This window comes from Triplophysa dalaica, chromosome 17 (assembly GCF_015846415.1).
Source record: "Triplophysa dalaica isolate WHDGS20190420 chromosome 17, ASM1584641v1, whole genome shotgun sequence".
Lineage (NCBI taxonomy): Eukaryota > Metazoa > Chordata > Actinopteri > Cypriniformes > Nemacheilidae > Triplophysa > Triplophysa dalaica.
This window is the reverse complement of record NC_079558.1, coordinates 5,566,501-5,588,888: the sequence shown is the minus strand read 5'-3', so window position 1 is coordinate 5,588,888 and position 22,388 is coordinate 5,566,501. Positions and strand designations below refer to the sequence as shown.

At 38.1% G+C, this 22,388-nt stretch overlaps 3 protein-coding genes across 5 annotated transcripts; 2 read left to right on the top strand and 1 right to left on the bottom strand.

Moving 5' to 3' along the window:
- Window positions 1-722: 722 nt before the first annotated feature.
- On the top strand, window positions 723-5,111 carry phkg2 (phosphorylase kinase, gamma 2 (testis)). The gene is made up of 10 exons (XM_056771947.1): window positions 723-869; window positions 1,146-1,249; window positions 1,346-1,521; window positions 1,611-1,665; window positions 1,760-1,825; window positions 2,161-2,324; window positions 3,008-3,098; window positions 3,218-3,371; window positions 3,697-3,822; window positions 3,908-5,111. The coding sequence occupies exons 2-10, from the start codon at window positions 1,155-1,157 to the stop codon at window positions 4,151-4,153; spliced, it is 1,173 nt and encodes a 390-aa protein (XP_056627925.1). The 5' UTR covers window positions 723-869; window positions 1,146-1,154; the 3' UTR covers window positions 4,154-5,111.
- Window positions 5,112-5,259: 148 nt separating this feature from the next.
- cfap119 (cilia and flagella associated protein 119) lies at window positions 5,260-8,533 on the bottom strand. Its single transcript, XM_056771948.1, has 9 exons — window positions 8,201-8,533; window positions 8,050-8,084; window positions 7,895-7,960; window positions 7,176-7,339; window positions 7,014-7,084; window positions 6,795-6,911; window positions 6,643-6,715; window positions 6,441-6,554; window positions 5,260-5,639 (listed from the first exon to the last, which is right to left on the bottom strand). Exons 1-9 carry the CDS (start codon window positions 8,222-8,224, stop codon window positions 5,479-5,481), a joined length of 825 nt encoding a protein of 274 aa, XP_056627926.1. The 5' UTR covers window positions 8,225-8,533; the 3' UTR covers window positions 5,260-5,478.
- Window positions 8,534-8,610: 77 nt separating this feature from the next.
- Window positions 8,611-17,922, top strand: rnf40 (ring finger protein 40). 3 transcript variants are annotated; one of them, XM_056772084.1, is made up of 20 exons: window positions 8,611-8,669; window positions 9,487-9,630; window positions 9,884-10,051; window positions 10,198-10,501; window positions 10,935-11,126; window positions 11,243-11,364; window positions 11,502-11,648; window positions 12,134-12,208; window positions 12,317-12,436; window positions 12,724-12,903; window positions 12,998-13,133; window positions 13,429-13,550; window positions 13,895-14,157; window positions 14,386-14,503; window positions 14,591-14,740; window positions 14,870-15,079; window positions 15,223-15,348; window positions 15,478-15,618; window positions 15,705-15,806; window positions 16,668-17,922. In XM_056772084.1, the coding sequence occupies exons 1-20, from the start codon at window positions 8,658-8,660 to the stop codon at window positions 16,842-16,844; spliced, it is 3,009 nt and encodes a 1,002-aa protein (XP_056628062.1). In that variant the 5' UTR covers window positions 8,611-8,657; the 3' UTR covers window positions 16,845-17,922. The 3 variants fall into 3 exon arrangements, with proteins under 3 accessions (XP_056628062.1, XP_056628061.1, XP_056628064.1); XM_056772083.1 differs by having other exon boundaries at window positions 8,615-8,669; window positions 14,867-15,079; XM_056772086.1 differs by lacking the exon at window positions 8,611-8,669 and adding an exon at window positions 8,792-8,819 and having other exon boundaries at window positions 14,867-15,079.
- Window positions 17,923-22,388: the final 4,466 nt, after the last annotated feature.

The following is a 22,388-nucleotide window of genomic DNA, read 5'->3' as shown; positions in this document are numbered from 1 at the left end:
GCAAACAGCAAATTTCTGCACCTGGTTCATGCAGGTTAGTGTGAACATCAGTTCTATTACGTAATAGAAGCGTTGCCTGGGGCACCCCGCACACACACCGATTAAATACGAAGAGAAATAATAAAATGTAAAGACTATATGAAGGTGTAAACCGAAGAGTTGTTGCAGATGTGAATAAGAACTGTTTTATTTTAACAACTGTAAAATTAAAAAATCTATAAAACCCGAATGTTGTTTGGACTCAAATGTGTTTGCAGTCTGTTTGTATTTAAATAAAGTTATACCAAGTATTTCAAATGAATCACTTTTCAATCAGATTAACTTCTTTATATATATTTATTCGTCTACTTCGGTCTGATAGACTGTGGGATAACGTTTATTATTATTACATTAAAATCACACAATTTTGTGGGAAATAAGTGTTACTATTAACGGTAACGTTAAACCAAATAAAATACTATGAGAGAAAAATCAACGTGCTTTATTGAAACAACAACATTAACCCACGCCGATAAATTGGCAAAATTGATAACTTAGAAATTATTTGAATTTATATTTATAACCCTCTAAGGTAGTATTTCATAAACAATAACTTTCACGAATCGATCGAATTTGCCGTAAGTAACTAGAGACGTTTTTCCTATTACCCGCTCCGTCCTGTAGGTGGCAGTGATGAATAGCGTGTGTTTAGCAGGTGTCATTGCATCGACGAGATAGAGAAATGTAAGTCGACGGTGGGGTTGTTGACATTGCAGCAGATCTACAAGCTTTCGACAGTTATGTGACAATATTGTCAACAAATTTTAATACATGTTTTCAGTCGGACACTTAACTGTCAGATGCAATTTATTTGATTTGTGGCGCTGGTTGTGAGTACACTTTATGTATTTTGTTTCCTAACGTTATGAAGTACACGAGCTTATTAATAGCTGAAAATCATTTCCCTGACAGTATGACTATTAATTTAGTCTAGTTCATTCGTTTTAGATGTATTAAAACTGCTTACACGCATGTTACTTAACCGTGTTTGCACAAACATAATTGATTAGTTGGTTGAGCAATCAGTACTGCTAGTAAACCAGAAGTCAACATACACACATAACCTCTGTGAAACATACTAAAATCATGTCTTTTGTCTTGCTTAGGCTGTCAATATGACTCGTGATCTGATTCTTGGAGAAGAACTGCCCGACTGGGTGGGAGCAAAAGAATTTTATCAGAAATATGATCCCAAAGAAGTCATTGGCAGGTGAGTATTTGTACGGGACAAAATAAGTGCCATGACATTGGTTATTATAGCATTGTTCCCCTGAAATGTGTATCAAAATTGTTCCAAATTGAGCAGAGGTGTGAGCAGTGTGGTGCGCAGATGTGTACACAAACACACAGGACAAGAGTATGCGGTTAAAATCATTGAGATCACAGAAGAGAAAATGACAGAGCAGCAACTGGATGAAGTGAAGAGCTCCACACTAAAAGAGATCCACGTGCTCAACCTAGTGAACGGTCACCCGTCCATCAGTGAGTCTGAACTGTGCCGCTAATTTTTTTCTCAGTGTGTTTGACTATCTTCTCATTAGTAAGTGATCTTTTTGTGGTCTGTTTTGTAGTCACACTTATTGATTCCTATGAGACAACAACCTTCATATTTTTGGTCTTTGACCTGTAAGTATAGATTTTTGTGGATGAGTATAATTCTTGATAAAAATGATTATTTCACACTTTGAATACAAAAAGTAACAGTACATATTGCCTACAGCATGAGAAGAGGAGAACTCTTTGATTACTTGACTGAAAAAGTCACTCTCAGCGAGAAGGAGACAAGGCAAGTTTTCAGTTTACATCTAGATTTTGCCATTTAAGTTTCTGTAGCTATAATATTCCAAATAAACCATAACGGATACAGAACCAGTCATAAGGACACACATTACTTATTCATTTCCTTTATTACTTTTTAATATTTTAGAATAATAGTATATATGTAGTCACCAAAATGAAAATCATCATGAGCTATCCGGGGTGAAACGCACTGCTTGAAAAGCATACATAGGCTTCATTTATAATGGTCATCAAATGTCAAGTATTGGACATTTCAAGCCATCAAATCATAATAATTAAATACATTATCGGAAAGTCATTTTGTCATGTTCTGATGTTTAGGAGTATGATGCGTGCTCTTCTGGAGGCAGTCCAGTATCTGCATTCTCTAAATATTGTACATCGAGACCTCAAACCTGAAAATGTTCTGCTAGATGACGAGGGACACATTAAATTATCTGACTTTGGTTTTTCGGTCCAACTGCAACCTAATGAAAAACTAAGAGGTGAGAGATCCAGTACATAGACAGCAGAAAATAAACTTTTCTCTATTTTACTCCCAATGGGCTCTATGCATGCGTGACGTCCGCGTTTCACAGGAAGAGCCCTAGGCAGTTTCTGGTTGGCGAGACTTAAAGCAGAGAGAAATGGAAAAAATTGAATATAATTCAATTTAGCAGATGCTGTACATTGCGGCACACAGCAGTGGTATATAGAAGTGCTGTTCTACCGTATTTGAATGTTATAACGAAATGTTAACTTATGAAAGTATAATTTCAAATACGGTAGAACAGCACTTCTATATACTGCTACAGTGTGTCGCAATGTACAGCATCTGCTTAATTTAACTATTTTCTCATTTGTCTATTTCTCTCTGGTTTAAAGGAAAAGTTCACCTCAAAGTCAAAATTGTGTAATTTTTTACTCACCCACATGACTTTCAACATGTTTTAAGACTTCCCGGCGTCTTCGTATCACAAATAAAGATATTTTAGGGGACATCTGAGAGACTTCCAGGCCTCCTCATAGACATCATGGTTATAGTTGTTCTATCCGCTCATAGTCCGCTTCCTTTAAGTCTCCACAACAGGAAACTGCCTTGGGTTCTTCCTGTGAAACAAGAAGTCACACATACATACAGGCAAATATATATAAAACATATATTCTATGTGGAAATTGTTTTTTTTAGAGTTATGTGGAACTCCAGGCTATCTGGCACCAGAGATTCTGAAATGCTCCATGGATGAGACGCATGAGGGGTATGGAAAAGAGGTTGACCTGTAAGTACATCATCTCTCACATGAAAGGAATTAAGCTTGCTGTTATTCTTTACAATATAACACTTATGATTTTTTAAAAGTGCAGTGTGAAAAAGTAGTTTTTTATTTTGTCCCCAAAGGTGGGCATGTGGTGTCATCCTGTTCACACTTCTGGCTGGATCTCCACCTTTCTGGCATCGTAAACAGTTGCTAATGCTGAGAATGATCATGGAAGGCCGGTACCAGTTTAGTTCTCCGGAGTGGGACGACAGGTCGGACACTGTCAAAGACTTGGTGAGTTTCTTTTTGTAGCATAGGTTTTAAATGCCAGCTGTAGGCACCTATGATAAGGTCCAGGCGGAATATTCAGGGTTGTTTCGCATTTTCTATGCTGATTTTGAGGAAAATGATGTAAATCTGTGAAATAGATTTAAACATGGTAAAATATCTTAAACCGAGCTATGAGTAGTACACTCTTATTGGTTTCTGGAACTTTGTCAAACTAAATTACAAAGGCTCATGATCTATGCTGTTGTTTTATGTAAGAAACTGTGTTTCTGACACGTTTAACCCAGTATCCAATAAACACGTTGTGAAAAAAACGTTTCTTGTCCCTTAGATCTCAAGGCTTTTAGTGGTTGAACCCACATTTCGCCTCACGGCCGAGCAAGCTTTGGCTCATCCTTTCTTCCTTCAGTACCAAAAGGAAGAAGTGCGGCTCTTTAGTCCCAGAAAGACGTTTAGAGTGAGTTTCACTTTTACAAATAGTTGGAATGCTGAATTGGTACTTGGTGTCAATACTACTTCACAAGAGTTGTTTACATTTTCAGGTCTTGATCGTGACTGTTTTGGCCTGTATACGAATGCAGTGCCGCTACAATCGAGCCAGACCGCTAACAAAGGAGCTTCTGGCAAGAGACCCATATTCCCTGCGTGGTGTGCGGAAGCTCATCGATGGCTGTGCTTTCCGCATATATGGACACTGGGTGAAGAAAGGAGAGCAACAGAACCGAGCCGCTCTGTTCCAGAACACAGCTAAAATCACTCTTATGGGCCTTGAAGACCTTGAAAGCTAACGGTCATTTCTTAGGTTTCTAGAGATATTTTCGTTTATCCATGATCAGTTTTATTGGTTTTCTTTTTTTTTTAATAGATTATATAGGCTGTCCAAAGGCACTTAAAACTAAAAACAATTTACAAATTATTTATAGATTTATATTTTGTCTTTAAAGGGAATAGTTGAATTATGTGAACTCTTTCACAGAATTTACATGTTACTCAAAACCTTCATGTCATATGATTTTCTATCTTCCAAGAAACGGCAAAAAAGAAGATTATCTGAATGAGCTGCTTTCTTTATACAGTGAAAGTGATTAAGGACCAGAAGCTGTCAAGCACCAAAAAGGAAAAAAGCCCCATACAAACATTATGTTCCATTCAACTATTACCATTCCAGGTTATATGATAATTTAATGTACAGATTGCTTGCTTAAAAGCCTGGGTCAGAATTCACTTTTAATTTGATAGATAAATCATATTGGACATGTTGGTTAAACAGGTTGTGTTTAGAAGAAAGGGATATGGTTTTTAAAACGGAGGGTGAGATTCTTCTTGTGTGAACTATTCCAGGTGGTGCTTTTTGATTTGATGTCATGTGACCTCACTTTAACTACTCATTGATTTTTGGTTTCCTTTTAAATGCTCTTGTTTTAATATGTTTGTGTTATCATCTGCTGTTGCTGAGATTATGGACCAGGGCTGCCTTTCCCAAATGCATCGTAGCCTTAAATTGATCGTAGCAACATTGGTGACAAATGATTTTAAAATCAAGTTAAGGCTACGGGGCTTTTGGGAAACGCAGCCCAGATTACTAAAAATTGGTCTCACATTCAAGATTACCTATTTGATTGGACAGAGCTTTTTAAGATCTCTAGTTCAATTCATATGCATCATTTGACTGTTTTAACACAAAACTTCATACCATTCTGATAAAAACAAAAGAATTCCAGACTATACCATAAATGGACAAGGAACATGTTTAAATGGATGGACAATACAGAGGAAAGTTTACTTGAAATATTGCAGTACAGTTGTATAACCTTAGGTATTATACTATACTATATAGGAGTTATTATACTTTCAAAACTGTATGTAAAGTTTTTTTAAATGATTACTCTTCATATGTTTTATCATCTTCATTTTTATTACAGTTGACTAGACATTATGCATTCATCATCAAGGTACTGTACTGTTTCTAAACAACAGGCATACATATATAATTGCTATGTTTTGTGTGTTTTTACGTTTTTAGTTACTTTTTGTGCTTTTAAGCTTACAAAATGAGTTCCTTAAAAACAGTAACTAAATACATATATTTATATGTACACACATTTATAAAAACTTATTTTTTAACTTTAATATTAGCCTCAAGTTTACTAAGGGCACCATTAAGCTGCTCGGCACTTTCCTGCAACCTTTTTTGAAGCTGAGCATTCAAGCGCATCACTTCTTCTCTCACCTCCTTTTGAACTATAGTCCTTAGCTCAGACTTTAGTGTGGAACCTGAAAAAAAATTATATATATACATTAAGTTAATCTTTATAATATCATGATTTCATTTAAATAAAATTAAGTCAACAAAAATGTTTTTTTTTTGTTTGCCTTCTTAAAAAACACCTCAAGGCTAAAATACACTACAAGACTTTTGCTCAGATTTTGCCCACATTTTCAGTCTGGACTTGTTGCAGAAACTCTGTGCCAGTTTGCAGATTTCATCAGTTAGTGTGTTTCTATCTGAAACTTTCAAAAAGTCTGCAAGTGTATGACGTCAAGTTAAAAAAAATCTGTTAAGATTTCAAACGTCCTGTAGTGTATTCCAGCCATAAGTGGCAGTTGTGGCCTTCTATAAATTTGTCAGAACTGTGTACTGTGCAATGTCAGTAAAAACTTTGTAAACCGTCAAAAGGTTGTATAAAAACTCATGGAAGCAATCAAAAATGTGACCCTGTCTGTAAAATCCCTGCTAGTCTTTTTTTTGTGATTTACACAAACAATGTAAAGAACATTCTGTGATATTACCTGAATATCTTAGATTGAGTTAATATATTGCCATGTCAAAGATTGAATTCTATAGTGAAATTAAAGTTTGAAATCAAACTTAGATGCTTGATTTCTCATAATCAGGTTTTGAGACTTCAGGCTGCATGGTTTTCACAGACTGGGTCACAAATATTTAAACCAGTCCGAAACACTGTGAACACAATATGCTAGCATTTTGATGTTATTTTGTACATGTGTGTGTCTAGACATACATTTTAAATATTTGTGTTAACATGAATTTTAATAAAGCAATTGACCCATTACCTTGTTTAGAACCGTCTGTCTCTGTTGTTTTTATTATTGTTGTTGCAGCACTTTGTTGATCTTCATCCATCACTTTCTCCCTTTCGAATTCTATTGCATCATCTGCAGGGCTCTCTTTAGATAATATTTTAATGATTATGATTTAAAAATAACTTGTATGCAATAAAAATATAGGATGGCAACTTGTCAAAGGTTATTTTACCAGATCTGTCAATTTCCTCTTCACCTGTGCTCTCTGGTATTCCAACATAGGACAATGATAAATCCAAATGTACCTTTATCAAGACAATGAGGTGCTTTAATTCAGAAACCTCATTTTGTTTACACCATAAATTAGAACATAACCTCACACACCTCTGGGGTAAAAATGTATTTGTATAAAAAATAGTGTCTTATATATGTGTTGATAAAATTGGATAAAATCTCTGTCACTTGATCAGCGTTGAAAAGATCAATACTGAAGGGAGGCCTCTGTATTAAATGAGGGGGAAACAAAATAGAGATTTTAAAAGAACGTTTATTCTCCAAATTTTTGACATTTTTAAACGTAATTACCTTTGAGCAGATACTTACTCTGACTGAATGACAAAGCAGAAGTTCACTGCAGTAGTTAAAACAGTCATCTCTGTTGTTAAGGGGTGTTTCTGGAATAGTGAAAAGAAGAAATATATCTCATTTAAAGATCAAATTAACTCTTAAGTAACATGATTACCACACACAGAAAAAACCTAACACCTGTGTTAAACTGATGCACATTCTTGACAATGGAAATGAGAACAGAAGTTTGTTCCCTGTTGAAACGTTTCTCCTTGCAGAACAACACTTGATTTGTGTAGAGCTCGAGCAATATTCCCTGTTTGGGCTCAGGCACATCTGGGACCAATGCTGGACATAAAATCCTAAATGAAAACAAGCGAACAATGGGCGTTCACGTGAGGACAAGCAACTTTCTGAACATTGTGCATCAATTATTGCTCGTAGTGCAGTAATGTTTGGCTGTTCTTTCCCTCCCACAGAGTGTGATCCGCAAGTAAATGTACCTTCTCAATTGACTCGTGTAGGCAAGCATCATTATACATAATATACAAAATGATAGACGATACTGTATATAATAATACACCTGTGTTTAAGGTATGGTTCACAGAAAAATGGAAATTCTTTCATCAGATTGTTACAAAACCTGTATAAATGTCTTTGTTCCCCCTAAACACAAAGGATGATATTTCTAAGAATGTCAGTAACCAAACAGATCTCATCCCCCAGAGACGCCCATTGTATTAAATTTAATTGAGATCTGTTTGGTTACTGACATTCTTCCAAATATCGTCCTCTGTGTTCAGTAAAACAAATCAATTTACACAGGGTTAGAACAACCTGAGTGTGAGTAAATAATGACAGAATTTTCATTTTTGGGTGAACTACCACTAAGTGATGTAACATATATTTGTGTAAACCTTTCAATCTCTTGTATAGACTTGGTCTTCTCAAGCTCTTCTAAGTCACTCTGCTTTAGATCTGCCCTAAAAAGTAACCAAGAATTATTTTTGAAGGATTTGGATGTCTGTTTTATGGCTATGATCAAAATTAAATTGATTTTTTTGGAACTTACCATAACAACACTCGAGCTCTTGGAGGCTGGGGCACCTATACGAAAACATTGCTATTACTGTCTACTGATAACTGATACAACATCATAGAGACAATTAAACATATTATTGATCTCTAAATTGCATGATATGAAAACAGAACTTATGTCTTACCCTAATTTCTTCAAAACGCTTCATTTCTAATTACTCGGAAACGTGTATGCTACTAGTAAAACCTTGCTGACATACTCTACAACTGTCGTATTTAAAAACATTAATCTAAACCACCTGTATGTGATGTGCTGTGTGTTGTTAAGTATCCTAGCAACTGAAAAACTACTTAACATTAGGATTTCCGCTATGAATAATTTCAATTAAAAGTTTAGTTAACAAGTAAAAATACCAAAACAGTAAAAATATAAATATAATTGCTTTAAACTTGTTTAAAAAAATACAATTATTGTTATTTTTAAAGAATTAAGGAGTAAAATACACCTAAGACCGTCGTTTGAGACCTTTTATTTTATAAAAGTACTACAGGAAGTGACGTTATGCACATTCATAGCTTGAAAGCGTTCACAGCCGTACGTATTTCAAATTATTCACTTCAAGCAAATTCACCAGTGAGCAAATGTCCAAAAAGGTATGAGTATTACAAACAAAGCCTATTTTATACAGACTTGCCTGTACCCGCTCAGCGCACAGCACTTTTATTTTGATAGACAATATTTTGTTCCGTAGTCTCCGTCATCACACATCTGTCGTTCTTCCTGTTTTTTTGGTCCGCACAGAGGTTTGTTTCAATGTGCAGAGAAATAAATAACACAAATAAATGTTGATTATAAAACACCGGACTAACTTAAACGTTGTTGAATTGCATAATACTTCAAATTATAACATAATGCAATGTATAATTTAATACTTGTAGAGTTTTGAAGGGTATAGCTTGCTAGCTAGCCTATAGCTACGATCATTTGTAAGCTAACGTTGCCTCTCAAAAGAGCCATTGTTACCTAAAATTCACAAACATAATGTACATTTAAATGTAAAAAAACATCTGTGGTTTCTTTAAAACATCTGTTATTGCTTCTTGAGTTGTTAGGTGACAGAAGTTTGTAGTGAGTTTTATACCCTTTTGTCGCAGCCGGTGTTAGCCCACATATAGTGTATATCTCATACAAGTAAATTTGTAATTTGGTATAAATTATATAATTTTTTTTAATGGATCTTTTTTGTGAGTATGATGAGTAAATTCACGAACTGACAGTTTTAGGCCAGTGTGGGGGGATGATCTCTGAAAAATCTCTTTACTGTGTCTGGTCATATCAAGTAACATAGTGATACAATGTATTTTAAAATACCTCCTCTAATTCAAACGTAATTGATGTTCTTTTGGACGTTGCGCCTGTTGTAGTCCTGAATAACATTTGTACAAGTCTAAAGTTGAATGTATGTTGTAGGGAAGCATGTCTGGCACTGGGGCTGGGAAGCGTCCCACAGGAGGGGATAGTCCCCCGGGTCCGCCTGAAAAAAAGACGAAAAAAGAGGAGAAGACTACTACAACTCTTATAGAGCCCATTCGGATTGGCGGGGTTTCTTCTACGGTAAGTGTTCTACTAATATAGGAGAATATTTTGTATCTGCCAGTTGAAATACATTATTGTTTGTTCGCTTGCAAAGTATATTTTGCCTTGAATTAATATTGCAGAGAATTCGCTCAAGACAAGTATGTATCTTGGAGGTTTATTTCACTACTGTGTCAACTTTGCATCCCGACAAAAGCATCATGACACGTGATGTCATAAACTAACCCTCTCCTGACTTTTTCAACAATGGTTTCCACTTCGGTTTGTGCAGGAGGAGATGGACATGAAGGTCATTCAGTTCAAGAACAAGAAGCTTTACGAGCGCCTTGAACAGAGACAGGCTTTGGAGGATGAGTTGAGAGAAAAGATTGAGAAGCTGGAGAAGAGGCAGGCCACAGATGACACCACCCTGCTTATCGTCAACCGCTGCTGGACTCAGGTTCACATCTCAGTTTTCATTTAATTTGTCTATTTATTACAGTGGCCTTTGCATATGTTGGTTAGTTCCTTTTCTTTTGCTCTTTCTTTTGAAATCTATTTTATGTGCTGATTTGAACCCATCGCATTAATTTGTCCATTTCACAGCTGGAGGAAAATATTCATGACTTGCTGCAGCGTGTAGACCCCAAGGATCCCCCAGCACCTGTCCAGACTCCTGCCACACCTCCTGTCCCTGCAGATGTGCCTCTCCCATCTGCCGCCCCATTGCCGGCTCCTGAACCTGCTGCTCCATTACCAGCTCCAGTGGAGGGAGAGGACGGCCTTCCCCAGCCTCCTGCACATAAGGGTGAAGAACAGAAAGAGCTTGCACATGTCAAGGAGCAAGAGCAGCAACATGCTGACACTGAGGAGAAGCCACCAGAGAAACGAGTGGAGGATGGAATCCCTGGTAAATGTTATAATGAAAGTGACCAATATGTCAGTTATGGTGACCCATAACCGAAATCTGACCTCTGCATTTAACGCAACCAGTGGATAGTGAACACACGCACTGCAAGTCTGACGGCGGGTTGTTTAAGGGCACTTCATTCGCTACCTGCTGGTCCTGAGAATCGAACCGATGAACTTCTCTAACCACTAGTCTACAACTGCCCCATGAATAATATTCATGTTAATGATATCTGTCAGTTATTCTTATAGATTTTGTCCCCCCACTTTATTCATCAGATTGACATTCTCTCTGTTCTTCTATTTCATAAAGACAAAAAAAGTAAAACTGATAATGATGAAATACTCTGTCTTAAGGTCTCATAGTTATAAACCTGTTCAGACCTATTTGTATTATTTACTGTTTTTTACTGAGTCTGATTTGTGATTTGTAGCTCCTCCACCACCTCTCAGTGAGAGTGCAAAGTCTTTCCTGGCCATTCTGGATAACAGTAGTGAGGAGGAACTCACCTTGCAGCTGCAGGACAGAATGCAGTTCAGCAAGGGGGGCGTAGCCTGCGTGGTCTGCATCTTTGATCGTCTGCACAACAGCATTGAGGAGCTGTGCTCTAGAGTGAAAACAGCCGGTAAAAAGTTTTAACAGTTACCGTAAATAGCATGTTTGCACTGTATTTAAGTGTATCGCTATGGTTTAAATGCTGTGTAACAGACAGTGAACTTGTACCCTATGTTATCTTACCAGTCTGCGAGGATGACAGTCAGCAAGAGATAGTCACCACAAACCGCACACTTCTAGAGGAAAACAGTCGGTTGCAAGAACTCGCTTCCTCTCTTCAGGGGAGACACCACAAAATGTCTTTAGAAGTAAACATCTTTTGGATTTGTTATAATTTTATATAAGGTTAAGTTAAGACTGACCCAGCTATTAATGTGGTTCTGAGTATTGCAGTTTTAAGTTATGTTATCTTGGCTGTCCTTAAGACCAGTTCTTGCCTTCACAGTATAATGAACTAGTGGACAAAGTCACAAGTTCCGAGACTAAAGTGTCTGAGATGGAAACCGCTGTGGAGGACCTGCAGTGGGACATCGAGAAACTTCGTAAGAGAGAGCAGAAGCTGAATAAACATCTAGCAGAGGCTTTGGAACAGGTCAGCTTGAGTTCTTAGAAAGTAACCATCTCTTATCCTGTTTGTTTACTGTAATGCTGTGTCATACATTTTTATTGATCATCCCAAGGTGGGTGCTTTCGTATTTGGATTTGGATTTGGATTCAATTTTATTGTCATTACACGTGTACAAGTACAATGCAACGAAATGTATCAAGAATTTGATACTGATTTGTGCAGTATAGTTATGTGAATTTTCTTAGCAATTCAAGATCAACAAGTGTATGATGTGCTAATGTATTATAAGTACTTCCTTTCAGAAAGGAAATTGATAGATGATATTTTTTCTTTAACCATTATTTACAGTAGAGATATGCTATAGTATTCCCTTAATATGCTGTAAATATACAGTTATTATATCATATGATGTGATAATATTCTTGTTTGTAAGTTTCTGTAGGTTTCTTGCTTGTTAGTATTATTAATTTAACTATTTAAATATATTTTATTTCATGTTTTTTTTCAAGCTTAATTCGGGTTACCATGCCACTGGCGGTTCTGGCGGATTACCTGGTGGTCAAATCACACTCAGTATACAAAAGGTAAAGCATATCAAAATGAATTTGGTTTTTGCAATTATGTAGACCCTGTTTTTTAATCTATACCAATCTGTGATTGTATGTCAGTAATAAGTATTTCTGTATTCTCAGTTTGAGTCTCTGAATGCAGAGCTGGAGCAGAACCAGGAGCTTGCCAACAGCCGTATGGCAGAGCTTGAGAAACTCCAGCAAGAGCTACAGGAAGCTGTTCGGGAGAGTGAGAAGCTAAAGGTGCAGCATCACGCACCAGTCCAGCTTTCTTTATTACGATTTAAAAAACCACAAGAAATTATTGGATGATGGCGTTTTCTGTTAAACAGGAAATTGCTAGTCAAAATCAGGTGGTATTAGGAGTTCTCACTCAAGAAAGTGTTTGGACAAAAATATACATGTAGAAAAAAGAGTGCTAGATGAATCATCAACATTTACCATGAGGGAGTCACAGCTTTTGCTTTTGTGATGTTTATAAAGGTATGTGAATTTGTTCTGACCTTTTGTTGTGTTCTGCATCCACTTAGATGGATCTAAGAAATATACCAGAGGAGGTGTTGAAGGAGACGCCAGAATATAAGTGCCTCCAGTCACAATTCTCTCTGCTCTACAATGAGTCTCTGAGCGTGAAGACCCAGCTGGATGAAGCCAGAGCTCTACTGCTCACTGCCAAGAACGCTCACTTGCGGCAGATAGAGCACATGGAGGTAAAACGGATGATTGGACATCAAACATTGCTGGTTTTATAATTGTGTATATTTGAGTATGTTTTTTGCAACAATCGGATGTTATTATTTGCAGAGTGACGAGTTGTCTCTTCAGAAGAAGTTACGTACTGAAGTCATCCAGCTAGAAGACACACTAGCCCAAGTCCGAAAAGAATATGAAATGCTCAGGATCGAGTTCGAGCAGAATCTTGCTGCCAATGAGCAAGCAGGTAACGGCACTCTTGCTTTTCATTTATCCCTGGAGATGGATTGACATTCCCAGCAGTGTTGGTCAGATTCCTTAGCTGTGAATTTCCCAAGGCACATTTGTTTTAAAGTAACCGTGGCTGCAGCAAGGATGTCTGTGGGGGTGTATCCTGTCATCACTTTAGTGATTGATCATGGTTTTGGCTGGGGTTAGCTCTTCACTTATAAAAACGGAAACGTTTTTCAGTATCTGAATGCTATCTGCATCACCATCTCTCTCTCTCTCTCTCTCTCTCTTGTTTCTCAATGTTTCCTAAGGCCCAATAAACAGAGAAATGAGACACTTAATCAGCAGTCTGCAGAATCACAATCACCAGCTCAAAGGGGATGTGCAGAGATATAAGAGAAAGTTGCGTGAGACACATATGGAAATTAACAAGGTATTTATTCAAATCAAATTTTATACATTTTGTATCTTAAAGTATGCACTATGTATATGTATTTCTGGGTTAATTTTTATGTATGCCCCTTTCCTGTTGTGAATACACCCTCTTGTGGCTGATTGCGTTAATACTTTCTTAAAAGATTTTTTAAGCATAATATTCACACCTTATTACCAGACTTTTTTGGGGGGTATTTACATAATTCAGTATGTGTGTTCCTAAGGAGTCAAACCCACATCCTTTGTGCTGGTATCGCATTGATCTACCAGTTGAGCTACTGGAACACCGATATATGTATATTATATCTAAAATTAACCTGTGGTTCTCCTGTTGTTTTACAGTTCAAGTGCCAGAGCGGTGATACAAGTGCGCAGATGTTGGAAGAAAGCTTGGGTGATGGTGGACTGGAGGTTAAGAAGGAGGAAGACGAGGACCAGGAGGAGGAGGAAGAGAGGAGGAGAGAGCTGGAGAGGCAGCGAGCTCGGGAGAGAGAGAGGGAGGCCGAGAGAGAAAGGGAGAGAGAAAGAGAGCGCGAGAGACAGCGCAGCGAGGAGATGAAGAGGAAAGACTCAGACATGCTGAAGATGCTCAGAGCAGAGCTCAAGTATGTGTTATTTATCAGAAATAATATCAAGTTTATATCAAGCACTATGGAAACATAGGACACACAAAAACGTGTTTGTTTGCATTAGATCAAATATATAACTGCAAGTGATATTCAAATGAAAAAGGTTTGCTGCTAAATGCTGTGTACCCCTGCAGTATCACCTCATTCTGAATCAAAGATGAACTTCCGATTTATATTATCTTACCATCTGCATTTATCAAACAGAAAAGCTCAGGAGTCTCAGAAGGAAATGAAACTGCTGCTAGACATGTACAAATCAGCCCCCAAAGAACAGCGGGACAAAGTCCAGCTCATGGCGGCAGAAAAGAAATCCAAAGCAGAGGTACGTAAAACCTCTGCTCTACTCTGTGTGCCAGAACCATTATCAGATGGTCCTTCTCTTACTTTTGATGTCGACACTGTCTGACAGGTGGACGAGTTGAGGCAGAGAGTACGAGAACTGGAGGAAAGGGAAAGGAAGGAGAGCAAGAAACTGGCGGATGAAGATGCCCTCTGCAAGATTCGCGTGGCCGAGGAGACCATCGAACACTTGCAGAAAAAACTGGCTGCTACGAAACAGGTGTGTTCAGTTAAACCGAAGGATTGTCAGCGATCTCTGTTGAAATGCATGTGTAATTTGTTATAATGAGATGTGTAAGGGTCTATCTGCGGTTTAAAACCTGACTTGATATTGTGGACATTTGAGGAGGAAGAAGCTCTGTTGAGTGAAATGGATGTGACGGGACAGGCGTTTGAAGACATGCAGGAGCAGAACAGCAGGCTCATGCAGCAGCTCAGAGAAAAAGATGATGCCAACTTCAAGCTGATGAGTGAGCGAATCAAATCCAACCAGATTTACAAGCTCCTGCGGGAGGAGAAGGAGGAGCTGGCGGACCAGGTGCTCACGTTCAAAACCCAGGTACGTTTCTCCCGTTGAACTAAAGCTTTTATTAAATCTAAATTGAAATCCCTCTCTTTTTACGAGGCAGAAAATCTGGACGTAAAAGTGATTTACAAGTTCTGTTTTCGCAATACTGATGTAGCTTTTACTGCTGTTCCCAGGTGGACGCGCAGCTGCTGGTTGTGCAGAAGCTAGAGGAGAAGGAAGGTGTCCTGCAGAGCACTCTTGCTTCTCTTGAGAAAGAGCTCACGTTGCGTACTCAAGCGCTGGAACTCAACAAACGCAAGGTAAGACGGGATAGAACGGAGACGCCCACCTCTGTTCCGTGCCGCTGATGACCATGACTCAGATTTGCCGCTGTGTAGGGATGTATTTCCAGATGTGTGTTCAGTGATGTTTTCTCCTCTATGGCTCAGGCGGTGGAAGCAGCCCAGTTGGCAGAGGACCTTAAAGTGCAGCTGGAGCACACTCAGACCAAGATGAGGGAAATCCAAGCGTCTGTGTTAGATAATCGTAACGCCCGTGAGAGGGAGAGCGCCAACCTTAAGAGAGCACAGGTATGGGGCAGTTGTGGTGTTTAACAAAGATATAAATGGGTTGGGGATCAAATAAGTGAAAACTGTTTGTTCGGTTTGTTTTACAGGAGGACTTGTCCAGACTGCGGCGTAAACTAGAGAAGCAGAAAAAGGTGGAGGTGTATACAGATGCTGATGAGATTCTGCAAGAAGAAATAAATCAGTATAAGGTAAAGATTTGCTGTTACAACTGTTGTTTTGATATGAGCTACAATTCACAAGTTTGGGTGTATTAATGGGATAGTTCACCCAAAAAAAGTCATCAATTACTCCCCTTAAGATTTTCCAGACCTTTTGTTTCTTCTTCTAAACACAAAACTTGAGCTTTCGAGGAAGGTTTGTAACCTAAATGTTCTAGGGCACTATTGACGACCATAGTAGAGAAAAAACCCAACTATGGAAGTTAACGGTGCCCCAGAACTGTTTAGTTCCCCACATTCTTCAAAATATAATTTTGTGTTTTCTACAGAACACAGCAATTTATTAAGGTTAGGGACAATTTGAGGTTGAATAAATGATGTAGAATTTATATTTTGTGGTGAACTATCCCTATACAATAATAGTAATATCAACAGAAATGTGAATAATACAAATGGAAGTGTGGGACTTCTGTAGTGACCAAAAACAAAACATCATTGTCATGTATTTAAGCTCCTTCAAAGCAACCACCCATTACCTAGATTATAGCTTTGCACACTCTGGGCATTCTCTCAACCAGCATAAGGGATCCAACTGGGATGCTTTTTTTGTTTCAAGGAGTTCCCATATGCTGGCCACTTGTTTGGCTGCCTTTCATTTACTATCCGGTCCAACCTCTCCCATACATAGATTTTTCTTCCCTTTAAAACCTTTTTTCTGCATTTAGAAGAGGGCTTTATATAAATAGGTTCCTAGACATATTTCGGCAAAGTGTATCCAAACTTTTGATTGGCAGCATAGCTTTATAAAAGCTACTTATATATTTATATTTATCTACTTCATTTGTTTTTTAAATGTATTAGATTATGCAACTAACTGATCCTCTCTGCTAGGCTAAACTGCGGTGTCCCTGTTGTAACACCCGAGACAAGGAGACCGTCCTCACCAAGTGTTTCCACGTCTTCTGCTACGAATGCTTGAAGACCCGTTACGACACTCGGCAGAGGAAGTGCCCCAAATGCAACGCTGCTTTCGGAGCCAATGACTTCCACCGCATCTACATAACTTAATTTAGCAAGAACGACGTGATGGACTTAATCCACCGAGAGGGATGAAAGATGCTGTGGTATTTTAATATGCTCTGAAGGGCCACTTTAAATCCCATCTGTGAGAGGTGGCGCTGATGACCAAACAGACAGTGACAGAATGGAAACTGTTGTGATGAAATAACAGTGAAAGTAGTTCATGGTCCATAGCACACCAGCAGCGTTCCTTCATTGCGGACTCCTGTCTCCCTCACTGTGTTCTTTAAAGTTTTACAGTGTATTTCCTTTTTACTTTCATTTATTTTTTTAACGTGATCTCGAATCGCCATAAAAAAGTGGAAAAGTTACCTAGTATCATAAATGTCAACTACACATGACACACACCTTTAAAGTTCAGAGAATATGTTTAGACAATTTTAAGCCTTATTTGATTGAGTCTTGCATTAGCTCTATCCAATAATGATCAGATCTTTATCAATCCAATAAAGATCACGGTGACAGTCAGTGTGCCTAGACCCTGTTCAGTTACTAATGAACAGATGTGAACTCAATCCAGTAGTGATGAGAGCTGGTTTCTATGGCGTCGCTTCCTTCAGATGACCAATAAACACGTGATGGGTACAAGAGAGAAGAGAACTGCTGACATCGAAACATGAATTTAGGTGCAGTTTTTTAAATAAAAAAAATAGGATCAACTTTGTAGTTTAAAATCACAGTAAATTATGTAGGTGTTTTCTAGAAATAATAGAAATGTGTACATTCATTCAAAAATAGATCAATAACAAGCACAGTTTTATTAAAAAAAATGATGTGCATTGACATCCACCCTGTGTGATTTGATGTCAACCAAGAAATCACAGACATTATGTAATGTGTTTATGCAATTGTTTCTCCTTATCAGACTTGTTGAAACTTTGGTGTGGTGTTAAACGATTTGGCATTGCAGTTTAATGTGACAGATAAACATGAGTTTTCATTCTGATAAGCTTTTAATGTTATTGTTGTGAATGGAGCAAAAAGATATTGAGCTATCCAAATGTGAAACCCTGAAATGTTACACTCGTGCTGTCTGCCAATACAATCCCGTGAAACATTTCTTTCACAATGTATGTGTCTTAAGTGAATGCAGATGTCTTTCCAAATGCTCGAATATTAGGCGTTACTAGAGAAACAGTGGTGTGGGTGAAAGACAGCATATGCATTCCCTTCTCTTGCCCTGAATATCTACGTAAATACTTTCCATTGTATTGCGCAATTGACCTTATGTTATTCTCCCGCCCTCATGATCATCCTAATAACTGTTGTACTGCTTTTCCTCTCAGTCTGCGCGCAGTCTGCCAAACGCTGAACTGTTGTTTGCTCTCTTGGACTACAGACAGCAAATTACGTAGTTGGGTGGGGTGGCTTTAATGTGCCTTTTCCCCCTCAAACATGCACTTGGGTCTGTCTTTTGTCGTCTTACAAAAAGTACTTGTTTTTCACACACCGACACTGCGTCAACTTCTTATAAGTTTGACATTCTTGCGTTTTCCTTAGTACCGATTGACATCAATCACGTCAAGATCAGTGACCCGTAATATAAAACAGGTTATATTTCCAATGAATGAAGAGTCGGGTTATTTGCCTTTTCGCGGAAACGCCACAAAAAAAGTAAAAACGAAACCACGTGAAGAATAATAAGGGTGCATCGCGCATCAATGACGGTCCACACACGTAAGAAACTGCTGCGTCGGGCTGTGAATACAGAGATTGATGCTCGTGTCCCAAAAGCTAGTGCGCTTCCTGCTTAGACGTGATTCTTATCATTTCAACTCGCATTTGATGCCCGAAAAACGTTGACTACCTAGTAGTGCTCAGAGGGATTGAGGCGACCACAGAATCTCAGTACAGTACATAGGAAATGACTCATAGATGAGTTAAACCCAGCGCGTGGGTGTGGGCGCTATTAAAACAAGGCTGAAAGTTAGGGGTGGGCCATTCACATGCACTGCTTTTGCTATGCTAGAAACCCAGTTGTGGCTTTTAATCTTTTGAAATCGTTGTGGCATTTCAATATATGTATAGCTCAATGAATCCCGATATGGTGCGTGCCCTCTGCTGGATTACGTTAGTGGCCACCACGGTTGTGACCGGAATAAACGCGGATACAAGTAAGAATATTCACTTTATTGATATATTTGTGTGCCTGAATCTTTAATATGGAGTACTCGAGGTATTTTAGTTTTTTTCTCTTTTTTTACAAAAGCTTCAGGCTTTTAATGAATTAGATCTGTCATTTTTGCTTGTCTTCTAACTATGAATTAAATCTGTACTTTTTCCGCTTGTCCTCTAACTATGAAAATGTGGAGACATGGACACAGTGGAGTTAATGCCGATGCACTGTCTCATTCGTAATAACTTCCTTTACCCGTTAGTGTTCCCACCGGTTCCGCATTCCAATGCTCTTATTTCACTCCCGCCTGCTCCATGGGCTGTATTGTGCCCCACTGAGAACACTGCAGCACAAGAGGGCTCAGGTTTCCACCATGAGCCATCGCTTTGGCTTTTGGTGCCTTTCTTTTGTTGCTTTAGCAATGTTTGCTCTTGAATCCTTAAAAACAAGTGAACCATGCATCGCCCCTTATGAAAACGATATATTGTTTTACAACAGTAGGATATCCAGAGTTAAACTATGTAAATCACAGTGACCACCAATTTAGTCATTATAGGAGCCATAATTTAACCATTTGTACTAAAACCATGGAAATACAAATAGTAATCAATGTAAATCAATAAATAGTAACCAATAAAACTGTATTGGTAAGGGGCAATTTAAAATGATTTTCTAATGTCATGTAAAATTAAGGGACTGCTAATAATATTTAATAAATGCAAAAACATACAAGATGTATAAGACTTGTGGATGTAATCATACAAAATCCATATGTTTTGACCATGAACATTAAGTGGGGGTTAATATTTATATTTTGTATTAATCTTAGGGTTAATACTAAATATTAAGTTTGTTTTGTCACGCACCGGTTTGCGTACAAAGCGTTACAACTTTTTTCCCAATGTTGCAGCATGCTGTTTTAACGCAGCAGGACTGTGATTTTAGTTACATCATCGTTTCCAGGGTAACCCTTGTTTGGAAATTCATGTGAGAAACATACAAGTTCACCATCTGCAGTTTGCTGAACTGTAATTCATTATAGCCCATATAGCCCAGTTAACAGTGTTCTTTACAATATAAGTACTTGTAGATATGAAGTGTTGGGTTCCAAAATGAGATTTTTATTATGTTTTTATTGTGTTAGTTGGCTGTATTTTTTAATTAAGGCTTAAATCAAAACAAGAGTTATTTTTTCACCATCATTTAGTTACAGTGTGATTTTAATGTGTTCAGCGAAAAGGATAAAACAAAAACATTTGCAACCTTCTTGGTTTAATATAAAACTGCAGTTAACACAAGCAAATATTTCAGTTTTGAAGTATTTAAGTTATGGCTTACAGTAATGCATTTAGGCTGCTGTAGGCTCACATGACATCGGTAAACTATTAAAGGAAGTTGTTTATGAACTATCATGACTTCATTAGAATCAGACCGTGTTCTCGAAGTCAGGTCACATTCTGCTGCAGGTGATATTATCCAGCAGATGTTTATCATCTGTAGACCACAACTGTAGGCTTTGTGAAACACGTCTGTTATACCTGTGTTACCATTTTCTTACTTGCCCTAATTGCACACATATGTGAAAAACGTTCAGTCCCGCAGCTCTCACAGCTGGATAAACTTTTCCCAAACCATTAGATTTTCTAAGAGTCACTTTCCATGTCCTCAGTGCTCACAGTGGGACACTTTGCATTCACTCTGGGGCTGCATCATAGTCTGGCTGTCAGCTTAGCCTTGCTTACGCACTCAGAGCATGAGTAATACCATTTCCCCGAGAGCGCACCACCACATCACTTAAACGGAATTTCCCATCTCATTTCAAATGAAATAGAGGCACAAACGCATAAGGCTCTTGAATTTTCTTGTTCAGGTGCAAAACATTCGATTTTTCAAGTAGACACCCGACGAAACCCACCCCATCTCCGAGGTATCTGGAAATGTGTGCACAAAGGTTGTTATTGTTGGTTTCGCCTGTAGTGCGGTAGAGTTATTTGAAACCTTGTTGTGTGCTCTCTTTGTACATTTTCATCAGGTTCATCCCGCTGTACGAAATCTGAATTTTGGAACAGAGATTCTGAACAATGTGTAGATTGTTCTTCATGCAAACAGTACCCGAAAACGCCAAATTGTGACACATGTGAGTACATTTATTTATATGAAATCTTTCACACACATTTGGAATGTGTCATTTTTACATTTTATGTCATTCATTTATTCAAATCGGCAAACACCAATTTACGATCATGAGAATGTATTGCACTAGATGGAAACAGGTCGGAAGAGCTTATGTACAGAAAAGGAGTGGTTGGATTCCTTCTGTAAGATCTTGAGGGAAAAACTGGAGGTCATCCAGTAACATTGTCCTGTGTTTTAAGGCACACCCACAGAGCCTTCGGATTCCTGGAGGGTGGCAGCAATTACTAGTTTGTCTGTGCTGGCAGCTGTAATTGTTTTTGGAGCCTTGCTCATAGGAGTGCTGGTACATCAGAGCAGGTCCAGGAGGACCTTACGTGGTGAGATGTTACGGCACAGTTATTTACTGACAAACCATTTTTTCTGAATATTTGTGTTGTTTTAAATTAACCACATCATTTTATGTCTACGATGTAGAGCCGATAGAGGAGACTACAGGGCCACTTTATCCAGCATAGGTTCTTTATTAGGTAGGCAATTGTTAACATATTTTCACGTGTTTACCTCAAAATGTATGTTTCAGACAAAAAAATCCTTATTTACTCACCCTCATCTCATTCAGACCGGAGATGGCTTTCTTTGTTTTTTTAAGAACTGAACAGAATTAAAGAAATGTCATAAAATAAGTGATTGTTTTTTAACCAAACCCATTTGTTTGCCTTCAAGACGCTTTAAAAAAACGATACGAGTCGCATGGAGATAATTAATGAAACCATTGCATCCTTTTTGGAACCTTGTGAAGAACCGGTCCCCATTCACTCACGTTGTAAACATAATCTGTTTTGGTTCCAATGCTGAACGAAAGCCTTCTGGGGTTTGAACAACATAAGGGCGAATAAATTGCAAAGTTTTTGTTTTCGGGTGAACTTTTGCCCTGAAGGAAATTAGTCAACGAAATTTGCATGACAACTGTAATGTTGAAACACCTTTTTTTATGCTTGCAGCTTTGCGGAGAACCCAAGCTGACAGGATATGAAAATGGACTGTTACTCCAGTGAATTAATATTCCAGTTAATGAATCATTGGCTGGTACCTCAAGCACAGTGTTCTATGAATAGCATTTGATTTTCTAATTTAGCCTATTACATTGGTAGGCTTTGTAATGCATTCTGAATGGTTATGCCAACATGCATTTCCATCAGCAAAAATCTGCACTGAGACCTTGTTATTCACTGTGTGCAGAGTGTGTTTGCAAGCCTTAGGTGCTAAGTGACATCATTTTT

Bases quoted from the DNA above. Each gene is read 5' to 3' on its own strand.
- phkg2 (XM_056771947.1), top strand. From the start codon at position 1,155: ATGACTCGTGATCTGATTCTTGGAGAAGAACTGCCCGACTGGGTGGGA. The intron at 1,250-1,345 runs GTGAGTATTTGT...CAAATTGAGCAG, and splicing joins CCCAAAGAAGTCATTGGCAG to AGGTGTGAGCAGTGTGGTGC. The intron at 3,099-3,217 runs GTAAGTACATCA...TTGTCCCCAAAG, and splicing joins TATGGAAAAGAGGTTGACCT to GTGGGCATGTGGTGTCATCC.
- cfap119 (XM_056771948.1), bottom strand. From the start codon at position 8,224: ATGAAGCGTTTTGAAGAAATTAGG. The intron at 7,961-8,049 runs GTAAGTTCCAAA...GTTACTTTTTAG, and splicing joins AGAGCTCGAGTGTTGTTATG to GGCAGATCTAAAGCAGAGTG. The intron at 6,716-6,794 runs GTGTGTGAGGTT...GTCTTGATAAAG, and splicing joins AATACATTTTTACCCCAGAG to GTACATTTGGATTTATCATT.
- rnf40 (XM_056772083.1), top strand. The intron at 10,052-10,197 runs GTTCACATCTCA...TCCATTTCACAG, and splicing joins TCAACCGCTGCTGGACTCAG to CTGGAGGAAAATATTCATGA. The intron at 13,551-13,894 runs GTATTTATTCAA...GTTGTTTTACAG, and splicing joins CACATATGGAAATTAACAAG to TTCAAGTGCCAGAGCGGTGA.